This window comes from Tiliqua scincoides, chromosome 5 (genome assembly GCF_035046505.1).
Source record: "Tiliqua scincoides isolate rTilSci1 chromosome 5, rTilSci1.hap2, whole genome shotgun sequence".
Classification (NCBI taxonomy): domain Eukaryota; kingdom Metazoa; phylum Chordata; class Lepidosauria; order Squamata; family Scincidae; genus Tiliqua; species Tiliqua scincoides.
Window position 1 is genome coordinate 141,113,294 of NC_089825.1, and position 23,487 is coordinate 141,136,780.

Genomic DNA, 23,487 nt, shown 5'->3' on the forward strand with positions numbered 1-23,487 from the left:
AATCATAACACTCTGGTTGCACCTTCACAATGGTGCTGTAGCTCAGAACTGTCCTGCCATGCTACATGAAGTTCTGTTAAGTGCAATGGTAAGAGTGAACCTCGGGAATTTAGGGTGCAATCCTAACCCATATTCCCTCACTGACATAAGGGCAATGCAACTTCGAGGTAAGAGAACAAACATTGCCATACCTTGAGGAGGCCTCTGTGACTGCCCCCCAACTGCAGGATGCAGCACACGCCCCACTGGCACAGCTATGCCAGTACTGGAAAGTTGTTTAGGATTGTGCCTTAAATCTGATTAATCTGGCTGATCTTCACAGCCCTTTACAAACAGATTATTCAGAGAGAGCAAAGAATCCCCTATATTGGGCCAAAATTGTTCTTGTTTGCAGTACAGACAGGAGCCACCAGTTCCATCCAGAAAAACAAGAGCAAGAAGGTTTAGGTGGGGGGGGCGGGGGTGAAATATAGAAGGGTTGGGGAGATGAGCAGAATCTGGAGGTTTAACAGTATCACATTTGTTTCTCCCACCAGAGCCAGCCATCAAGATGAATGGATCCACCGTTACAGAGTTTGTCTTACTGGGCTTTTTTGACTTGCAGTCTGCTCAGTTGTTAGTTTTACTTCTGGTCTTGACCTGCTACACCATTGTCCTTGTGGGCAACTTGCTGATCATGGTGACTGTGTGGACTGAGCCCAAACTCTTTCAATGCCCCATGTATTTCTTCCTTGCCAATCTGTCCCTCCTTGACATATCTTTGGGGTCGGTGGCGGCCCCGAAACTACTGACTGATCTACTAATTAGTGGCTGTACAATTTCGTATGAAGGATGTATGGTTCAGATATTTACCTTCCATTTTTTTGGAGGCATAGAAGTTTCAATCCTCAGTGTCATGGCCTTTGATCGTTATGTGGCCATCTGCAACCCATTGAGATACACAACCATCATGAACCGACAGTGCTGCTTCAGCCTTCTCATACTTTGCTGGATAGGAGGCTTCACTCATGGCATCTTCCAGACAGTAGTCACTGCTCAGCTACCTTTCTGTGGACCAAATATCCTGGACAACTTCTTCTGTGACATCACACAGTTAAAAAAGTTGTCGTGTTCAGACATCTATGTGAGTGAGATTCTCTATGTTTTCAGTGACAGTTTGATCATTCTACCCAACCTTCTGACCTTGCTGGTTTCATATGTCACCATCTTGGCCACCCTCTGCGGCCATTTTGGGAAGGGTGGCAGGAAGGGATTCTCCACCTGTGGCTCCCACCTGATGGTAGTCTTCCTCCTCTATGGTCCTGTTTTATTTGTGTATATGAAACCCTCTGCCACTTCAAAGGTGGACAAGATGGCCAGCATCTTCTACATGGTGGTCACCCCAGCCCTCAATCCTCTCATTTACAGTCTGAGGAACAAAGAGATGAAGGAAGCCATGGGGAAGTTGAAGAACAAATGTAAATATTTCCTGCTAAATCAACAGGTGTAGATATGTGGGACTTCCTTTTCCTGCCAAATCAGTTGTTGTGCTAATAATATGAGACCTAATAAACTCCAAGGTAGAAATTGATTTTATGTATACTAGAAGATCTAGGGCACTGCATGTGGAATGAATCTTGCCCTACCATTCCTTACACTGTTACAAATCAAGAAAGCATGGGATCCTGAATACAGGTCATGCCTCGTTCCATTCAGGAACCCTCAGTGGATTTAAAAAAAAAAATCAGTGGATACCAAATCAGTGGAAAAATATCTATGAAGACCCACTTCCAGATGTCTTGCTCTCCCATTGTCACCCCAGAATGCATCAGCATAGGCTCTATTATGCACTCATCCACTTGATGGGGTAAGTAATGGAAGCTAGTGGAATGGAATTTTAATTCTTTAACAGTGCAAAGGTGAGAAATTAGATTTTGCTTTTTCCTTTGGTACAAGGCATTTAAAGGTGGACCTTGTTATCTGTGGTGAGTCAAAACAGTGGATACCAAATCAGTGGATACTGAGGTCCTACTATTACTACTATTGGCAACTTTCAGTCTTGAAAGACTATGGTATCGCGCTCTGAAAGGTGGTTCTGGCACAGCGTCGAGTGTGGCTGAAAAGGCTGATCCAGGAGTGACAATCCCTTCCACACCGGGAGCAAGTGCAGTCTGTCCCTGGTCTGTCTCCCTGGCTATGGGCCTTCCTTCTTTGCCTCTTTGCCTCAGACTGTTGGCAAAGTGTCTCTTCAAACTGGGAAAGGCCATGCTGCACAGCCTGCCTCCAAGCAGGCTGCTCAGAGGCCAGGGTTTCCCACTTGTTGAGGTCCATTCCTAAGGCCTTCAGATCCCTCTTGCAGATGTCCTTGTATTGCAGCTGCAGCCTACCTGTAGGGCGCTTTCCTTGCACGAGTTCTCCATAGAGGAGATCCTTTGGGATCCGACCATCACCCATTCTCACGACATGACCGAGCCAACGCAGGCGTCTCTGTTTCAGCAGTGCATACACGCTAGAGATTCCAGCACATTCCAGCACTGTGTTTTTTGGAACTTTGTCCTGCCAGGTGATGCAGAGGATGCGTCGGAGGCAGCGCCTGTGGAAAGCGTTCAGTTTCCTCTCCTGTTGTGAGCGGAGAGTCCATGACTCGCTGCAGTACAGAAGTGTACTCAGGACGCAAGCTCTGTAGACCTGGATCTTGGTATGTTCCGTCAGCTTCTTGTTGGACCAGACTCTCTTTGTGAGTCTGGAAAACATGGTAGCTGCTTTACCGATGCATTTGTTTAGCTCGATATCGAGAGAAAGAGTGTCGGAGATCGTTGAGCCAAGGTACACAAAGTCATGGACAACCTCCAGTTCATGTGCAGAGATTGTAATGCAGGGAGGTGAATTCACATCCTGAACCATGACCTGTGTTTTCTTCAGGCTGATCGTCAGTCCAAAATCTTGGCAGGCCTTGCTAAAATGATCCATGAGCTACTGGAGATCTTTGGCAGTGTGGGTAGTGACAGCTGCATCGTCGGCAAAGAGGAAGTCACGCAGACATTTCAGCTGGACTTTGGACTTTGCTCTCAGTCTGGAGAGGTTGAAGAGCTTTCCGTCTGATCTGGTCCGGAGATAGATGCTTTCTGTTGCAGTTCCAAAGGCATGCTTCAGCAGGACAGCGAAGAAAATCCCAAACAAGGTTGGTGCAAGTTCACAGCCCCGCTTCACGCGGCTTCAGATGTCAAAGGGGTCTGATGTGGAGCCATCGAAAACAACAGTGCCCTTCATGTCCTTGTGGAAGGATCTGATGATGCTGAGGAGCCTGGGTGGACTGAGGTCCTACCTCTATAGAAATGTGTACCAAGATCCTAAAAATAGGTCAATTTATGTCTAACTGCTCCACAACAGCTGGACAAAGAGGCACTGTTTAAATTTGTGCTTCCCTGATAAAGTCAGACTTGGTATCTCTGGGGGATCTGTTCCTGGATACTCCACAGATACCAAAACCCATGGATAAACAAATCCATGGGTCCTGGTCCATAGGTCTTCCGGACGCCACCTGAGATGTTACCTGGTCACCATCTGGAGGTGTTGTGATGTGTGCAGAGGCCTCTGAAGGTGCCAGAAGGGCAGGTTGGGCTCCAGGGTTAAGAAAGAAGTCTGAACTCAATATAGGAAGCAACTTCTTGTTCAAATCATTGTTTCTTTCTATGAAAATGAAACACAAGTTTGGTCTTGGGATTATACAGGTGGGCTCTTTGTGGGTTTGGAACCTGTGGATTCATCTGCTTGCTGGTGTTTTTTTTCCGGCTTCCTTTTAGAATGTGAGCCCTTTTGGGAAAGGGGATCATTTATTTCTTTGTTTGTGCTCTGTAAACTTGGTGAGCTTCCTAGACAGGATGGCCCCTCCCACCCTTTGCCAATCTTAATTGAAAAACCATCAAATGGTTCATTCTAGTTAGTCATTAAAGCCAATTTCCTTGAGAGTTCCTTCTATCACAGGCAAATGAAGCTGGCCATTGGAAGCTAAAATCAATGTAAATGTATATTTTTAACTTCCATCTCTTCCAAGTGTATGACAATCATGTGGAATGTTTTAATATTTTGGAATAGAAAAACTGAAAATATTTCTTTCATCTCACCATGTGTAATGGTTTGGATTCTGAATTTGCAATTCTCGGACTTATATTATGGTCCACCCTGGGCATCCGCAGTGGTTCCATTGCCAGAAAACCCCCCCCCCCCATGCTGAAAACCATGCATAGTCAAATCCATTTTAAAAAATTTTTAAAGCATCCCTTTAAATAGCAGTTTGAAAACCACTTTTCTTACCATTGTAGTGCGTAATAGTGCCAGGCAGGAAGTCAGTCTCTGAGAATTAGAACAGCTATTTTCAGGACCAAGCAAGGCATGAAACCCCCTCCCTTGGCCCTGGCACACTGAAGAACGCAACACAGAAGTGACTAAATGCTTCTGTGTTGCATTCTGAGGAAACCAAAGGTCAAGGGACAGGGTCGCTTGTGAACCGGAAATAGCTGTTCTAGAGCCTGATCCTGGGCTTGGAGTGCCGGTTCACTGCTGGCGGTTCACATGCCATAAGGATCATTTGCGGGCCCTAATGCCAGGTGAGTGCTGGTGGTAGCCCAGTGCTGGTAGTCACATGGACCGCCGAACAGCAGAGCGGTAAGGTGGCATGGGGGAAGGTGGGGAGGAGGCATTCTGGGCAGGGGGGAGGTGGGCTGAGGGTAGGCAGAGGGCAAGCAGAGGGCAGGGCATGCCAGGAAGGTGGGAGACAGGGAGAGGGTGGGGGGGAGATGTGCCGGGGGAGGGAGCGGGAAGGGAGGGAGGTGTGACCTGTGGAGTGATGCTCCACCGAATCCAAAGCCTCCGTGTTAGGCTCACTGCCCGACCGGAGGCATTTGATTCACCATCGACCTTTTTGTTGGTGGTGTATCAAGTAGCCTCCTTGCGGGGCTACTCCGTTTACCCAGGGAAAGGGAACGAAAGTCCCCTTCTACCGAGGTGTTGCCTGCGGCTGCTTGAAGTGTGCAGGATGCGGCGACTGCCATTTTCGGCACCGCTGCAGCTGCGTGCCCCGGGCAGCTCGGGATTGGGCTGTTTATCCACAGAGACTGCCTACTTGCTGCTCTGTTCAGGTAGAATGGTAAGAAAAGTGGTTTTTAAATTGCTATTTAGATACGCTTTTTTAATTTAAAAGATCAGCAGGTCCACCAGGTGAATTTTGAGCCAGATTCCATTGTTCAGCCTAAGCACCCTTATTCGACTCTTAGGAGGTTAAAAAAAAATGAAGGGATCCCTGCTGGCCACACTGAGGATGCCTGGGGTGGAAATTTAATAAATCAACTACCCAACTTCGGCATTTGAGAAAAGGGACATTCACCCTCTACAGCAGGGGAGTCCAAAGTTTTTGGCAGGAGGGCCACATCATCTCTCTGACACTGTGTTGGGGGCCGGGGAATAAAGGAATTAATTTACAGTTAAAATTTGAATAAATTTACATAAGTTTACATAAATGAATAAATTAAAGATGAACTTGTATGAATGAATGAAGGTCTTGCAATAGCTCAAGGTCTATAAAAGGCCTTGAGCAAAGCAAGACTGGCCTTTCCTTTGCTGCCGCTACTGCATCACAGACGTGAAACAACAAACAGTGGAGGGAGCCCTCATCCCACAGCTCATGAGAGAGGTCAGTTGCATCTGGCCAGTGTGGGCTCCAACAAATCTCCAGAGGGCCAGAGGCTCATTGGAGACTGGGGGCTCCCTAAGGGCCGCATTGAGAGGCATCAAGGGCCGCATTGAAAGGCATCGAGGGCCACGTGTGGCCCCAGGGCCAGGGTTTGGGCACCCCTGCTCTACAGTATAGTTGTCTACAGCAGCTTCAAAGTTCTCTTTCATTCTAAAGTTTACAGGAACTTCAACAGCCACTTTGTAATTAACCCCTTTGGGACTGAACCGCAGTCAACACTGTCCAGTGATGAACTGGGTGGATTTTTATTTGATCCAGGAAGATGTGTCCTTCTTCCAGTTCCAATGAGCCTCTTCTCATTTATAATATTGTTTATTTCTATAGAGATGAAGCAGAAGCTTGATATGGTCAATATACTGACGTGTGTCAAGCAGCTGACTGAGGTTAAGCACTTTGGATGGCACCAAGTAGAAGCTAGGAAAAGAGGTACATCAAAAAAGGCCAGCTGGGTAGTATGTGGGATTGGATGCTGTTTCCCCTCTTCTGGGGCTACAGCTGATTTGCTGCCTGTGCAGTCCTAATATTAATACTCAAACTGGTTAGCATGCACCATTGGCAAGACTGCAAAGATGAACATGTGGAATCTGTTATAAGTAGCAGTGATCTTTCCAGTGTTAGTAGTGTCAACTTTCGAACCCATTCTCCATTCTGTTAAGGTGGAGTGGTATGTTCACGATTCTCTACATCAAAAGTGGCATGTGGTGTGCGGTGGGTTGGCCACCCTGCTTTAAGAAGTGCACCCTGTGCATTTTTTATTTCACTAGGATGCAAGAAAGCCTGTCAAATTGTAAGGCCTCCTCACGAGCACCAGCATGGCTCTTCACTGGTCTCCTTCAACTCTCCACTCTCTACTTAGCCCTCTGTAGGCAGCCATCTAGCAGGTCCTCTACTTGAGGTCCACACTGGCCTCAGAAGTGGAGGAGGGGATTGCCTCACTTTCCATCCACCTCCTCAAGGCTCGCGTGACTCCCTCTCACTGGGTCAAGCAATCCAAGGTGCCATTGACTTCCAGACTCAGTTTTTCATGGCACTCAGGAGGTGGACTTAGCAGCTTCTCTCATCATGAGCTTATGTGTTATTAACATACCGCTTTTCAACAAAAAGTTCACAAAGCAGAGAAAAATCAAATAACTACTGGCTCCCTGTCCCAATAGGGCTCACAATCTAAAAAGATGCAAAAGAACACCAGCAGGCAGCCACTAGAAAAGACACTGCGGGGGTGAGGAGGGCCAGTTCTGCTGTGTTCTGCTGCTAACCCTCCCCTTCCTTCTATGGGCTCCCCTGCCGTGAACCCCTGTGCCCAGAAGTCTGCTGTGACTGTTGCCATTTTTCTTCACTTCCGCTGGTCAGTCATCTTGACATTGTTTATTCACAGCTGCCCTCCTTCCACAGTGATGTGATCCACAGGCTATAACATGTTTCTTTCTGATTTGCAGCTGGTCTTTGGTGCTGTTGGAAGACATGGGGAGAGGCAAAGCTAAGCACAAAACTACACCCCCTGGAGTGGCAGTATAGAGTGGGGCAGAGAGGAGAGATACCCATAGAAGTATCTGCCCTTAGGCAACCAAGTGCTATGAGGAAACAACCATCACTGGCCTCCAGTGGCCCCCTGACATGAAGACAGAGGCTGGGAGATCCAGTCTTGGATTGTAATGCTGCCCTTAGTGACCCCTCCTTCCTTGACTCCCTTCCACAGGGCTCCCTTGCAAGTCATCACTGATCATCCCTCAAATGTGCAAGTGCCCCAACATGGACACTGAGAAAGGAACCCAGAAATGTTTGGAAGTCACACTTTGTGAGGAATGCCCAACCGCTCTGAGGCCACCTAGGCAAACTACTGCTATCTCCTGCCAAGCTAAAGCCACATATACTGTGCCAACTGGGCATGCCCTGCAATGTGTGGAGGGGGCATGATCAAACAACAAGGAAAAGGTAAGTAAAAATATTTGCCTGTTTGTTCCCTTGGTCCTATCCCCTTGGTTCCCTGTTTGTGGAAGTCCAAGGAGAGGCAGAGATTCTACCAAAGCAAGAAAAAAGGAATGGAATCCTGGGCAAGTCACTGCCACTGGGATCTACCACTCCCTTTCCCTCCCCACACCAAATTTCCCCCTCCCCACTCACAAAATGCCCCCTGCTTTACAGCAGTGGCTTCAACTGGCCTAGCAACAGCATGATGATTGCATAGTACTGGACTTTATAAGCATATCTCAAGATATGCTGACATAACAGGATTGGGCCATTAGTTGCTCGGATGGGTGTATTGTGTGCTAGATGCTAGCACTCAACCAAAGCTGCTTATTTGGCTCTTAGGAGGATAAAAGAAGAAGGGACCCTTGCTGGCCACACTGAGGATGCCTGGGGTGTCAGTTAAATACATCAGCTGAACCAACTTCTGCATCTGAGGATAAGAACATTCGCCCTCTAAAGCGCTGTTGTTTGCAAGAACTTCATAGTCTTCTTAATTTTAAAGTTCACAAAATTCAACATCAACATCATTTGTAATTAACCCCTTTGGGCCTGAACAGCAGTCGGCACTGTCCAGTCTGCTGACGTCTTTGTCAGCTATAGGAAAAGGTTTTGTACATAGAGGGTGAAATCCAAGGACCTCAGATTGCAGGAGGATTATATCAAAGGATACTTGGAGGGCTGCATGCTCTTGATTTCCGGAGGAAATGGAAGATATGTGGTACAGGGGAGGAGTGTTCTCACTCACACTCTCCCTTTGCCTCTATGCAAGAAGAAAGTTGTTTTCACTGAAGTTCCCAGTTCTCTCATTTTCATCTTAGCATTGTCCTACACCACACCATGTTCCACTGCCATCTCCTTACTGTTCTCACCTGGACTCCTTGCATCTCTTCTTCTCTGGACATTCTGTGTCTTCTTGAAACATCACCAAGTTTGAAGGCTGCAGGATCGCCTTGCAATAAAGTATCAGTCGCTGAGATGGAGGGTGCCAGCCCCAGATACTTTTTCAGTGTGAATTGAATTGAGAGTGAGTATTATATTTCTGAGTTTGTAGACCATGGAGTGAGTTGTCTTTGTCTCTCTGGGTATGCCACTTGCAAATACAGGTTGTTTTAGAATAGAAATTTGCACATGTTTTGTCCAAAACTTACTATAAGACTGCAAGCGTATACACATTTAGCTGGGAATAAGCCTCACTGAAAATTATGAGAGTTACATCTGAGCATAGACACAGGTTTATGCACAGGATTGTGCTCTGCTACTATTGCAGTAGTGGTCATTCATTGCATCTGGGAGGTGTTTTACAGTTTGCAATATTCTAACAGACTATCAGTTAAAAAAAAAAAACATAAGAAAAAGCATTCACCAATGCGATGAACTGAAATGAATCAAAAAATGAAACTGGTAGACCATGAATAGCTAAATGCCATAGCAGCTGATTAATTAAAAAGAAGTTTATTTTTTAAATTTTTAGTGCCAGTGCATATTTACAATATTATTATGTCAATCAGTATAACTCCAAAAAGATCCTGATACTCAATTATCTGACTGCAACATCAATTCTTCATAGCAACATGGAAAAAAAGGAATGTAACAAAGTGTGACTTGTGCAAAACACTTGCACATAGTCACCATTTAAACATGAAGTTAGTTCACTTTGGGCGCAATGCTAACCTCTTATGTCAGTGCTTTCCAGCACTGACATAAGGGCAATGCAGCTCTGAGGTCAGGGAACAAATATTCCCTTACTTTGAGGAGGCCTCTGTGAGTGCCCCCCAACTGCAGGATGCAGCACACGCCCCATTGGCACTGCTATGCCAGTTCTGGAAAGCACTGGCATAAGGGGTTAGGATTGCGCCCTTTGTCCCTTCTCTCTTCCATGTACACAGGCTTTCAGCTTTGCCATTGCCAAATATTCCCACATTCCACCACCCATCCATGGTTAGTATTAAGACTCCAATATTTTGCATTGGAATTATCCAGTATTTTGTCCTTAAAATATGTTTCTTACCTTCTTTTACTATCACTTGCAGATAGTAAAGTCTACCACATATGATGCAAGTCCCCTCAGGCAGCACATCATTTCTGATATGCAGAGCAATTTTTTTACATTTTACACTTACATTTTTTTACATTACATTTTACATTTCATGTATGTATTGAGGAATTTACTACTTCATATAATCTAACAACATTTTTCATATATATTCTTATTTAAAGATAATCTACATTCCTTATTCCCTAAGCCAGTGGTATCGTTAGGGGGGTGAGAGGGGTGAGACATTCGCGGGGTGGGGTGACACAACTACTGGCCCAAATTGTGAAAATCTTCATATTTTTGAATAATGCCATCATGTGAAATATCTGTATTCTATCAAAAGCTATAGACAAATAGCCCTAAAGGAAAACACAACTGCCTTATGTAACAACAAGTGGATTTATTTAACTCAAAACCGACCAATGAGACTGACTGTCCCAAGAGCCAATGGGGTGTTATTTGGACACCCCAGGAAGTCATATTGAGTCAGCTCTCATTTCCATGTGCCAGAGCCAATAGTAGAACTCTAATTCAGCTGTGTGAGTGTCATCAAGTTGGCCATTGATTTTTTTATTGGTTATGTATTTACAGGGTGACCTGTTTTATTATATATTAAAATGAATAAGTGATGTTAATGGGGATGACACCAATCCTCTTGATGCCACTGCATTTAGGTTGTGTGTATGGTATTGTAACTTTTTCTGTATGGTCTGGTACAGGAGGAGGTCCATCATGGGGCTGATGCAGTGAGATCTCACATCATGGGGATGACACAAACCCTAGAGGTGGTCTATCCTGGGGGTGATGCAAACCCTAGTGATGCCTCTGCATAAGAATATTCACAAGAATATCATCTCCTATTTCTTGTGCCAATTAACCATAAAAATCATTCAACTTTTCTAGTTTTGAGGTGTATTTCAACACTCTGTACATCTGTAAAAATCTAAATTTTTCTCCAGCCGTCCCTATTTCTTCATTACCCCTAACTTTTAACCATTGTTTAACAAACTGTCAGGAGGCTGTGCTCTAAATTGCAGGGTATGAATTGGGGGGGGGGGGGGCAAAAGCTTTTCATTTGTTTTGGGGGCATGAATAGTTAAGGAGAAGGTAATTATTTAGAAGGAAACTGAATTTCATTGGACAGAGAATCCTGCATGATGGCTAGGCATAAAATGACATGATAAACTGTAGGGCCTCTATAAATGTAACCATGAACCATCATAAAACAAATTCAGTTTGTTAATAAGCCAGTGGGGAAACAAAATTGATATTTCATTTTTCGTGGCATATCAGCAGTAGGAATGTTCTTACAACTTAAGCAATTTTTTTTTCTCAGCATTTGCCAATCACAGTCCTGTATTAACAGTCCAGGAACTCATGATTAGCAAAGACTTTTAATGAAATATATCTGGAACAAAAATTAAAAATCTCTTATCTCTCAGTCTGGGTGATGACAGAAAGAGAAGCGTCCCCTGGGTCCAAGTATAAAAGTATTATTGTATGAAAAGCAAACAGTAGCTTCTGAACGGAGTCATACTCTCTTATGCTGAAATCAAAAAGGGGTCACAAGGGGTGCTCCTTCTCTGGTTTAAACAGTTTCAACAGAGGACACTGTCTAAATCTGTATTTTTATCTGCCTTCAGAACTCCAGGAACAAGAAGAGGTGGAAATTTTGTGAAACACATGAAGTTGCATTATACACTTTACAGATCAAGGGTATGTGATATTGTATCATTATTTGAAGTAAGTTAGACTAGAGCAGAGATTTTCAACCTTTGTCGTGTCACAGCACATTAGCAAGGCACTCGAATAGTCAAGGCACACCATCTGTTTTTTGACAATTGACACATTCTGCAACTGGCCATGGCCACCCAATCTCTGTGACTGAATAAAGGATAAGAATTTGAACTTCTGTCTCCCCAATCATGGTATAACACATTGGTTGCACCTTCACAAAGGTGCTGTAGCTCAGAACTGTCCTGCCATGCTACATGAAGTTCTGTTAAGTGCAATTGTAAGAGTGGACCTCGGGAATTTAGGGTGCAATCCTAACCCACATTCCCGCACTGACATAAGGGCAATGCAACTTCGAGGTAAGAGAACAAACATTGCCATACCTTGAGGAGGCCTCTGTGACTGCCCCCCAACTGCAAGATGCAGCACATGCCCCACTGGCACAGCTATGCCAGTGCTGGAAAATTGGTTAGGATTATGCCCTAAATCTGATTAATCTGGCTGATCTTCACAGCCCTTTTACAAACAGATTATTCAGAGAGAGCAAAGAATCCCGTATATTGGGTCAAATTTGTTCTTGTTTGCAGTACAGACAGGAGCCACCAGTTCCATCCAGAAAAACAAGAGCAAGATGGTTTAGATTGGGGGGTGGTGGTGAAATATAGAAGGGTTGGGGAGATGAGCAGGATCTGGAGGTTTAACAGTATCACATTTGTTTGTCCCACCAGGGCCAGCCATCAAGATGAATGGATCTACCTTTACAGAGTTTGTCTTACTGGGCTTTTCTGACTTGCAGTCTGTTCAGTTGTTAGTTTTAATTCTGGTCTTGACCTGCTACACCATTGACCTTTTGGGCAACTTGTTGATCATGGTGACTGTGTGGACTGAGCTCAAACTCTTTCAAAGCCCCATGTATTTCTTCCTTGCCAATCTGTCCCTCCTTGACATATCTTTGGGGTCAGTGGCGGCCCCAAAACTACTGACAGATCTACTGATTAGCGGCTGTACAATTTCATACGAAGGATGTATGGCTCAGATATTTACCTCCCACTTTTTTGGAGGTGTAGAAATTTCAATCCTCAGTGTAATGGCCTATGATCGCTACGTGGCCATCTGCAACCCATTGAGATACACAACCATCATGAACCAACAGTGCTGCTTCAGCCTTCTCATACTTTGCTGCATAGGAGGCCTCACTCATGGCATCTTCCAGACAGTGGTCACTGCTCAGCTACCATTCTGTGGACCGAATGTCCTGGACAACTTCTTCTGTGACGTCATACAGTTAAAAACGTTGTCGTGTTCAGACATCTATGTGAGTGAGATTCTCTATGTTTTCAGTGACAGTTTGATCATTCTACCCAACCTTCTGACCTTGATGGTTTCATATGTCACCATCTTGGCCACCCTCTGTGGCCGTTTTGGGAAGGGTGGCAGGAAGGGACTCTCCACCTGTGGCTCCCACCTGATGGTAGTCTTCCTCCTCTATGGTCCTCTTTTATTTGTGTATATGAAACCCTCCACCACTTCAAAGGTGGACAGGATGGCCAGCATCTTCTACATGGTGGTCACCCCTGCCCTCAATCCCCTCATTTACAGTCTGAGGAACCAAGAGATGAAGGAAGCCATGGGGAAGTTGAAGAACAAATGTAAATATTTCCTGCTACATCAACAGGTGTAGATATGTGGAACTTCCTTTTCCTGCCAAATCAGTTGTTGTGCTAATAATATGAGACCTAATAAGCTCCAAAGTAGAAATTGATTTTATGTATACTGGAAGATCTAGGGCACTGCATGTGGAATGAATCTTGCCCTACCATTCCTCACACTGTTACAAATCAAGAAAGCATGGGATCCTGAATACAGGTCATGCCTCGTTCCATTCAGGAACCCTCAGTGGATTTAAAAAAAAAAATCAGTGGATACCAAATCAGTGGAAAAATATCTATAAAGACCCACTTCCAGGTGTCTTGCTCTCCCATTGTCACCCCAGAATGCATCAGCCTAGGCTCTATTATGCACTCATCCACTTGATGGGGTTAGTAATGGAATCTAGTGGAATGGAATTTTAATTCTTTAACAGTGCAAAGGTGGGAAATTAGATTTTGCTTTTTCCCTTGGTACAAGGCATTTAAAGGTGGACCCCGGTATCTGTGGTGAGTCAAATCAGTGGATACCAGGTCCTACCTCTATAGAAATGTGTACCAAGATCCTAAAAATAGGTCAATTTATGTCTAACTGCTCCACAACAGCTGGACAAAGAGGCACTGTTTAAATTTGTGCTTCCCTGATAAAGTCAGACTTGGTATCTCTGGGGGATCTGTTCCTGGATACCCCACAGATACTAAAACCCTTGGATAAACAAATCCGTGGGTCCTGGTCCATTGTTCTTCCGGACGCCACCTGAGATGTTACCTGGTCACCATCTGGAGGTGTTGTGATGTGTGCAGAGGCCTCTGAAGGTGCCAGAAAGGCAGGTTGGGCTCCAGGGTTAAGAAAGAAGTCTGAACTCAATATAGGAAGCAACTTCTTGTTCAAATCATTGTTTCTTTCTATGAAAATGAAACACAAGTTTGGTCTTGGGATTATACAGGTGGGCTCTTTGTGGGTTTGGAACCTGTGGATTCATCTGCTTGCTGGTGTTTTTTTTCCGGCTTCCTTTTAGAATGTGAGCCCTTTTGGGAAAGGGGATCATTTATTTCTTTGTTTGTGCTCTGTAAACTTGGTGAGCTTCCTAGACAGGATGGCCCCTCCCACCCTTTGCCAATCTTAATTGAAAAACCATCAAATGGTTCATTCTAGTTAGTCATTAAAGCCAATTTCCTTGAGAGTTCCTTCTATCACAGGCAAATGAAGCTGGCCATTGGAAGCTAAAATCAATGTAAATGTGTCTTTTTAACTTCCATCTCTTCCAAGTGTATGACAATCATGTGGAATGTTTTAATATTTTGGAATAGAAAAACTGAAAATATTTCTTTCATCTCACCATGTGTATCGGTTTGGATTCTTAACTTGCAATTCTTGGACTTACAGTATGGTCCACCCTGGACATCTGCAGTGGTTCCATTGCTGGAACCCCACCAGATGCTGAAAACCATGCATAGTCAAATCCACTTTAAAAAATTTTTTAAGCATCCCTTTAAATAGCAGTTTGAAAACCACTTTTCTTACCATTGTAGTGCGTAATAGTGCCAGGCAGGAAGTCAGTCTCTGAGAATTAGAACAGCTATTTTCAGGACCAAGCAAGGCATGAAACCCCCTCCCTTGGCCCTGGCACACTGAAGAACGCAACACAGAAGTGACTAAATGCTTCTGTGTTGCATTCTGAGGAAACCAAAGGTCAAGGGACAGGGTCGCTTGTGAACCACCGGAAATAGCTGTTCTAGAGCCTGATCCTGGACTTGGAGCTCCAGTTCACTGCTGGCGCACACTGCCGCAAACATGACATAAGGATCGTTTGCGGCCCCTAATGCCAGGTGAGTGCTGGTGGTAGCCCAGTGCTGGTAGTCACATGGACCGCCGAACAGCAGAGCGGTAAGGTGGCATGGGGGAAGGTGGGGAGGAGGCATTCTGGGCAGGGGGGAGGTGGGCTGAGGGTAGGCAGAGGGCAAGCAGAGGGCAGGGCATGCCAGGAAGGTGGGAGACAGGGAGAGGGTGGGGGGGAGATGTGCCGGGGGAGGGAGCGGGAAGGGAGGAAAGTGTGAAAAATAAAATAAAAAGTGTGCCCCTTATTGGTTAGAGACACTATGCTGGGGTAAAGAGGGACATTTATTCTCCCCCTGCTAAATATAAGAGGAGCACCAATTGAAAAAGTGCCTTTTTACCCAGTTAGCAAGGGTAACTGTATTATGATACATGGACATTACTGACTCATATTAACATCTTATTAGTTTCATGCTATATCATGATAACATGCCATTGCAACATGTCAATAACATAACAACATGTCATTGCCTCTCAGAACAATCAATTTCATAGGTCAGTTTTGAGTTAAGAAAATCCACTTTTTGTTCCATAAGGCAGTTGTGTTTTCATTTTATGAATGAATGAACCATTCATTTTATGGTTAATTGGCCATAACTTTTGATAGAATAAAGATATTCCAATGCAGTTTATTTCATTGCATTCTGCATTAAATTACCTTTCCAATGATATATAACATAATAGTATTATTCATACATACCAAGATTTTCACAATTTTGGTCACTTGTGTCAAGCTCAACTGGTTGCCCCCCCTAAAGCTTGATGCCTGATGCATCTGCTACCCCCTGCACCCCCTTAGTTATACCACTGCTTCACATATTGAACAGAACTGTACTGAACAGAGTTATCCTCTGTCATCCTCTCTCCGCAGGCCGGAGCTGCTCGGAATGCTGGCCCGGCTTCCCTTCGAGGAGGTGCAAACGTGCTTTACGGAGCAAATGCCAGTCAGGACTGTGCCCTAACTCCATCATCTCACTTTGTCAGCAGGTTTCCTGTGGGTCATCCAGTAAGGAGATAAGCTGTCCTTCTATCCGGATCACCTCCTTCCTTCATTCCTATTGCTTCACTCTTGACCTGAAGGAACCCCTTCCCTCTCCCTTTGCCTGATGTCTTTGCTTCACTACTCCACTTGATTTTAATTTATACATCATCACAAATCAATACAACATTCAAGAAAAGCATGTATAAAATAAGTGCATAAATCCCCACATTTTACTGCTTCCACTTCCAACCTGATAGTCATCTAAGCGAATAAGAACAGCCCTGCTAGATCAGGTCATAGGCCCATCTAGTCCAGCTTCCTGTATCTCACAGTGGCCCACCAAATGTCTGAGGGAGCACACAAGACAACAAAAGACCTGCATCCTGTTGCCATTCCTTGCATCTGATATTCTGAGGTAACCCACTTCTAAGAACATCCCCACTGGATCAGGCCATAGGCCCATCTACGAGCCCATCTTGTAGTCCAGCTTCCTGTATCTCACAGCGGCCCACCAAATGCCCCAAGGAGCACACCAGATAACAAGAGTCCTGCAACCTGGTGCCCTCCCTTGCATCTGGCATTCTGACATAACCCATTTCTAAAATCAGGAGGTTGCGTTTACCCATCAGGGCTTGTACCCCATAATTGATTTTTTCTCCAGAAACTTGTCCAATCCCCTTTTAAAGGCGTCCAGGCCAGTCGCCATCACCACATCCTGTGACAAAGAGTTCCACAGACCAACCACATGCTGAGTAAAAAAATATTTTCTTTTATCTGTTCTAACTCTCCCAACGCTCAATTTTAGTGGATGTCCCCTGTTTTAGTGGATGTCCCCTGGTTCTAAAGTTAGAGCATGCAGTTCTAAAGGTAGAGCATGCAGATCCTGAGACATGTTCCAGCACATCAGCAGGGTTCTGAGGCCCGTCTACCCCTTTCCTGGCACTGAGGTTCCACCAAGTGAATTTTGAGCCAGATGCTGTTATTCAGCCTAAGAACCCTTATTCAACTCTTAGGAGAATTAAAAGAAAAAGAAAACCACTAAAATTGAGTGTTGGGAGAGAGAACAGTTAAAAGAATACATTTTTTTACCCAGCGTGTGGTTAGTCTGTGGAACCCCTTGCCACAGGAAGTGGTGATGGTATCTCACCTAGATGGCTTTAAGAAGGGATTGGACAGATTTCTGGAGGAAAAGTTCATCACAAGTTACAAGCCATGATGGGTACGTGCAACCTCCTGATTTTAGAAGGGGGTTACTTCGAATGCCGGGTGCAGGGGAGGGCACCGGGACACATGGTGTGTCTTGCTGTCTTGTGTGTTCCCTGAAGCATTTGGTGGGCCAGTGTGAGTTGCAGGAAACTGGACTAGATGGGTCTATGGCCTGATCCAGTGGGGCTCTTCTTATGTTCTTAAGGTACCCCCGCTGGCCACACTGAGGATGGTTGTGGTGTAAATTAAATAAGGGCACAATTCTATGAATGTGGGGCTTACTCCCAGGAAAGTGCATATAAGATTGCAGCCTAAATCAACTAACCAACTTTGAGAAAAGGGACATGTGCTTTCTACAGTTCTGTTGTCTGCAGGAGCTTCAAAGTCTTTTTTCATTCCAAAGTTTACAAGAACTTCAACATCATTTGTAAATAACCCCTCTGGGACAGAACATCATTTGTAATTAACCGCTTTGGGACTGAACAGCAGTCAGCACTGCGCCTGCTGCTGCTGCTGCTGCTGCTGCTGCTGACGTCTTTGACAACTGTAGGAAGAGGCTTTGTACATAAAGGGTGAAATTCAAGGACCTCAGACTGCAAAAGGGTTATATCAAGGGACATTTGAAGGGCTGCATCCTCTTGATTACCAGAGGAGATGAAAGATATTAGGTGGGGGGAACCATATTCTCACTCACAATCTCCCCTTGCATCATTCCAAGAAACTTCTTTTCATTGAGGTTCTTTCATTTTCAGAAGAGTATCGACCTACACCATTCCATCTCCCATTCCCATCTCCTTACTTTTCTCACCTGAATTTCTTACACCTCCTTTTCTGTCCATTTTGAGCCTTCTTGAAAGATCACAACATTTGAGGAAGGCAAGGTTGCCTTGAAAGCAGTCTGGATTGCTGAGATGGACAGTGCTTGCCCCGGATCCCCTTTGAGTGTGAATTGCATCCAGAGTGAGTAATATGCTTATTTTTGTGACTCAGCAGGCTATGAAATCTGTTGGGTTTGCTTCTCTGGGTGTGCCTCCTCTTGCAGCTACAAGTTGAAGGAAGAATCTAAATTCATACATACTTTTGTCCAAAGCTTACTGAGATTGCAAGCCTATACACATTTACCTGGGAATAAGCTCCAATGAAAATTATGGGAGTTACATCTGAGCATAGACAAAGGATTTATGTGCAGGATTGTGCTCTGCATATCAGGATTGTGCTCTGTGTATACAATATATGTACTGAGAACTTTACTACTTCATATAATCTTGCAGTAGATTTCATACATATTTTTATTTGAAGAAAAGGAAAACACAGCTGCCTTATGTAACAAGTGGATTTATTTAACTCAAAACTGACCAATGAGACTGACTATTCCAAGAGCCAATAGTGTGTTATTTGGGCACAGCAGTTAACCAAGAAGGTCATTCTGAGTCAGCTCTCATTCCATGTGCTGGATCTAATACTAGAACTCTGATTCAGCTGTGTGAGTGTCATCAAGTTGGCCACTGATTTTTTTGTTCGTTATGTATTTACAGGGTGACCTGTATTATTATATATTAAAAGGAATATGTAATGTTAATGGAGGTGACACCAACCCTTGCAATGCCACTGCATTTAGGTTGCGAGTATGATATTGTAACTTATTCTGTATGGTCTGGTACAGGAGGAGGTCCATCATGGGGCTGATGCAGTGAGATCTCACATCATGGGGATGACACAAACCCTAGAGGTGGTCTATCCTGGGGGTGATGCAAACCCTAGTGATGCCTCTGCATAAGAATATTCACAAGAATATCATCTCCTATTTCTTGTGCCAATTAACCATAAAAATCATTCAACTTTTCTAGTTTTGAGGTGTATTTCAACACTCTGTACATCTGTAAAAATCTAAACTTTTCTCCAGTCATCCCTATTTCTTCATTACCCCTTACTTTTAACCATTGTTTAACAAACTGTCATGAGGTGTTGGTTGTTGTTGTTGTTGTTAACAGTATTTATATACCGCTTTTCAATTAAAAGTTCACAAAGCGGTTTACAGAGAAAACCGCTTACAGTTTTGTTTAGAGGTTGTGCTCTAAACTGCAGGGTAGGAATTAAGAGAGAGAGAGAGGGGGGGCAAAAGTTTTTTGTTTGTTTTGGGGTATCAATAGTTAAGGAGATGGTAATCACTTTATTGAGAAGGAAACTGAATTTCATCGAACAGAGAACCTGCATGATAGGTAGGCATAAAATTACGTGATAAACTGCAGGGCCTCGATAAATATAACCATGAGCCATCATAAAACAAATTCAGTTTGTTAATAAGCCAGTAGAGAAAAAATTAATATTTCATTTTTTGTAACTTATCTGTAGTAGGAATGTCATTAAAACTTTAGCCAATTTTTCCCCTCAACATTTGCCAATCACAGTCCAGTATTAACAGTCCAGTGACTCAATATTAGCAACAACTTTTAATGAAATATATCTGGACCAAAAATAAAAAAAAACTCAGAATCCATCTGTGTGATGACAGAAAGAGAAGGGTCTCCTGGGTCCAAGTATAAAAGTATTATTGTATGACAGCAAACAGTGGCTTCAGAATGGAGTCATCTACTCTTATGCTGAAATCAGCAAGGTGTCCCCAGGGTGAACTTCCTGTGGTTTAAATAGTTTCCACAGAGGACACTGTCTCAATCTGTATTTTTATCTATTTTCCAGGAACAAGAAGAGATGGGAATCTTTGTGAAACACATGAAGCTGCTTTACACACTGTTCAGAATAAGGGTATGTGATACTGTTTCATTCGTATTCCATCATTCCACCAAGGTGTTCAGGGCAACACACATCTCCTCCCTTGATCCTCATAGCAGTGATTTAAGTAGGTTAGACAGGAGTAGAGATTTTCAACCTTTTTCATCTCATGGCACACTGGCAAAGCACTAGAATGGTCAAGGCACACCAGTGGCATAGCTAACGGGGTGCAGCGGGTAGCAGTTGCACAGGGCAACAAGTTTAACTTGACACTAGTGCCCAAAATTGTGGAAAAAAATTGATATGTATGAATAATACCATCATGTAATATATCTTTGGAAAGGTAATTTAATGCAGATTGCAATGAAACACGCCACACTGGAATATCTGTACTAAAGTTATGAGTAATTAACCAGAAAATGAAAACACAACTGCCTTGTGGAACAGAAACTGGATTTTCTAACTCAAAACCTATCTGTGAGGCTGACTGTTCTGAGAGCCAATGACATGTTATTATGATACAGCATGCAACTAAAAAGGTGTTTAGTTTGCTCTCATTTCCATGTATCATAATACAGTTACCCTGCTAACTGGAAAAAAGAGGCACTATTTCAAGTGGTGCTCCTCTTATATTTAGCAGGGGGAGAAAAACTATCCCTCTTCAGTCCAGCACAGTGTCTTTAACCAATAAGGGGCACACTTTAAATTTACTTAATTAAATTTTATTTTGTTTTCCCCCAGTTTTCACTTTTTAAAAAGTCCAGGTGTGACATCGCTTTCGGTTGTGACATTGCATCTGGGGCATCATTATGAGCTTGGCACTGGGCTACACAATCATTAGATATGCCACTGCTGCCTCATCAGTTTTTTGACAGTTGACACATCCCCCAATGGCCCTACTAATAAATGACACTCTCCCAAATTCCCATGGCACACATGGGGAATTTTTGTGTCACACCAATGTTTGAAAATGACCTGTGAGAGAGAGAGAGAGAGAGAGAGAGAGAGAGAGAGAGAGAGACTGGCCATGGTCACCCAGCAATCTCCATGGCTGAAAAAGGGATAAAGATTTGAACTTCTGTCTCCCCAATCACAGTACAACACTCTGGCCACACCTTCACAATGGTGCTGTAGCCCAGAACTGTCCAGCCCTGCTACTTGAAGTCTTGTTCAGTGCAATGGTTAAGAGTGGATGTAGGGAACTCAGAGCCCAATCCTAACCAATTTTCCAGTGGTGGTGCAGTTGTCCCAGTGGGGTGTGCACTGCATCCTATGGTGGAGGGACAGTCACTGGGGCCTTCTCAAGGAATGGGAACATTTGTTTCCTTACCATGGGGCTGCACTGTGGCTACACTGGAGCTGGAAAGTTGGATAGGATTGGGCCCTTAATCTGTTTAATCTGACTAAACTGCACAGCACTTTACAAACAGATTATTTGGAGAGAGCAAAGAACCCTGTATATTGGGCAAAATTGTTTTTATACGCAGTACAGAGACAGGAACAACCAGTTCCTTCCAGAAAAATGAGAGCAAGAAGGTTTCGGTTCTATTCATAGTGTGTGTGTGTGTGTGGGGGGGGGGGATTCAGAATGTTAAGGGAGATGAGCAGGATCTTCATGGTTAATAGTATCACATTTGTTTCTCCCACCAGAGCCAGCCATCAAGATGAATGGATCCACCGTTACAGAGTTTGTCTTACTGGGCTTTTCTGACTCGCAGTCTGCTCAGTTGTTAGTTTTACTTCTGGTCTTGACCTGCTACACCATTGTCCTTGTGGGCAACTTGCTGATCATGGTGACTGTGTGGACTGAGCCCAAACTCTTTCAATGCCCTATGTATTTCTTCCTTGCCAATCTGTCCCTCCTTGACATATCTTTGGGGTCGGTGGCGGCCCCAAAACTACTGACTGATCTACTGATTAGCGGCTGTACAATTTCATATGACGGCTGTATGGTCCAGATATTTACCTTCCACTTTTTTGCAGGTGTAGAAGTTTCCATCCTCAGTACCATGGCTTATGATCGTTATGTAGCCATCTGCAACCCACTGAGGTACACAACCATCATGGACTGGCAACGCTGCATCAGTCTTCTCATACTTTGCTGGGTAGGAGGCCTCATTCATGGCATCTTCCAGACAGTGGTCACAGTCCAGCTACCATTCTGTGGACCAAATGTCCTGGACAATTTCTTCTGTGACATCACACAGTTAAAAAACCTGGCCTGTTCAGACATCTATGTCAGTGAGATCCTCTATGTTTTCAGTGGTGGTTTGATAATTCTACCTAACCTTCTGACCTTGCTTGTTTCATATGCCACCATCTTGGCCACCCTCTGTGGCCGTTTTGGGAAGGGTGGCAGGAAGGGACTCTCCACCTGTGGCTCCCACCTGATGGTCGTCTTCCTCTTCTATGGTCCTCTTTTATTTGTGTATATGAAACTCTCCACCACTTCAAAGGTGGACAAGATGGCCAGCATCTTCTACATGGTGGTCACCCCTGCCCTCAATCCTCTCATTTACAGTCTGAGGAACAAAGAGATGCAGGAAGCCATGGGGAAGTTGCAGAACAAATGTAAACATTTCCTGCTACATCAACAGGTGTAGATATGTGGAACTTCCTTTTCCTGCCAAATCAGTTGTTGTACTAATAATATGAGACCTAATAAGCTCCACGGTAGAAATTGATTTTATGTATACTGGAAGATCTAGGGCACTGCATGTGGAATGAATCTTGCCCTACCATTCCTCACACTGTTACAAATCAAGAAAGCATGGAATCCATTCAGGAACACTCAGTGTGTTGCAGGTTCACACAAGAATAAGAACATAAGAACAGCCCCACTGGATCAGGCCATAGGCCCATCTAGTCCAGCTTCCTGTATCTCACAGTGGCCCACCAAGGATGGAAGCGGACACCAAGGAGGGTTCAAGGAAAGCAAGCTTTTATTCTCAGCCGGCTGCTGGTCACAGAGGAATAGCTTCCAAAGTCTGTGACCCCGATTTTTTCAAGGTGTGAGTTAATATACAAACAAACTTCTATTAAACTTCCAAAGCATTGGCTGGACTTCTGATTGGAAAAATGCAAATTGCAAAGCCTTGGATACATTCTTGGTGTGAAACAGCATATCACATGGGGCTTTGTCCCTGCCTACACAGCCCCTTACTCAAATTCTGCTTAGCATGTTCTTACTAAATATGGCTCTTTTAATATGTGAAATTTTTCTAGCTGCAAAAAATCCCATCTCTTCCTCCCTGCATTGGCTAATAGCACACTTGCAAAAGTCTCTTTTCTCTTCTAGCCACCTGTCTGTTGCGGTTAGCCAGCAGTTTCCTGTTTTCTTTTTAACTGCAAAAGTTCTACAGAACAACTTCTTGCGGTTAAAGCTTGTGTCTGCAACACCACTTCCTCTTTAACACAGACACAAAGAGGCATTCAAGTGGCATCTTCTAAAATACCTTGTTGACCCAAGCAGCTAAGTACAGGGCCTACTTTGGCCAAGCACTCTATACATGCTCAGAACAGGCTTAAATAACTCTGCTCATGTACAAAATCCCAAAAATCTGGCTAGGCACTGTCACAAGTGGATTAAAAAAAAAAAAAATCAGTGGATACCAAATCAGT

At 44.1% G+C, this 23,487-nt stretch overlaps 3 protein-coding genes across 3 annotated transcripts; all 3 read left to right on the forward strand.

Annotated features, from left to right (window-relative positions):
* Positions 1 to 550: 550 nt before the first annotated feature.
* On the forward strand, positions 551 to 1,489 carry LOC136653968 (olfactory receptor 4Q3-like). The gene has a single exon (XM_066630829.1). The coding sequence runs from the start codon at positions 551 to 553 to the stop codon at positions 1,487 to 1,489; it is 939 nt and encodes a 312-aa protein (XP_066486926.1).
* A 10,718-nt stretch (positions 1,490 to 12,207) lies between these two features.
* On the forward strand, positions 12,208 to 13,146 carry LOC136653969 (olfactory receptor 4Q3-like). Its single transcript, XM_066630830.1, has one exon. It carries the CDS (start codon positions 12,208 to 12,210, stop codon positions 13,144 to 13,146), a length of 939 nt encoding a protein of 312 aa, XP_066486927.1.
* Positions 13,147 to 21,530: 8,384 nt separating this feature from the next.
* On the forward strand, positions 21,531 to 22,469 carry LOC136653970 (olfactory receptor 4Q3-like). The gene has a single exon (XM_066630831.1). It carries the CDS (start codon positions 21,531 to 21,533, stop codon positions 22,467 to 22,469), a length of 939 nt encoding a protein of 312 aa, XP_066486928.1.
* Positions 22,470 to 23,487: the final 1,018 nt, after the last annotated feature.

Coding starts and splice junctions, on each gene's coding strand:
- LOC136653969 (XM_066630830.1), top strand. CDS start 12,208: ATGAATGGATCTACCTTTACAGAGTTTGTCTTACTGGGCTTTTCTGAC.
- LOC136653970 (XM_066630831.1), top strand. CDS start 21,531: ATGAATGGATCCACCGTTACAGAGTTTGTCTTACTGGGCTTTTCTGAC.
- LOC136653968 (XM_066630829.1), top strand. CDS start 551: ATGAATGGATCCACCGTTACAGAGTTTGTCTTACTGGGCTTTTTTGAC.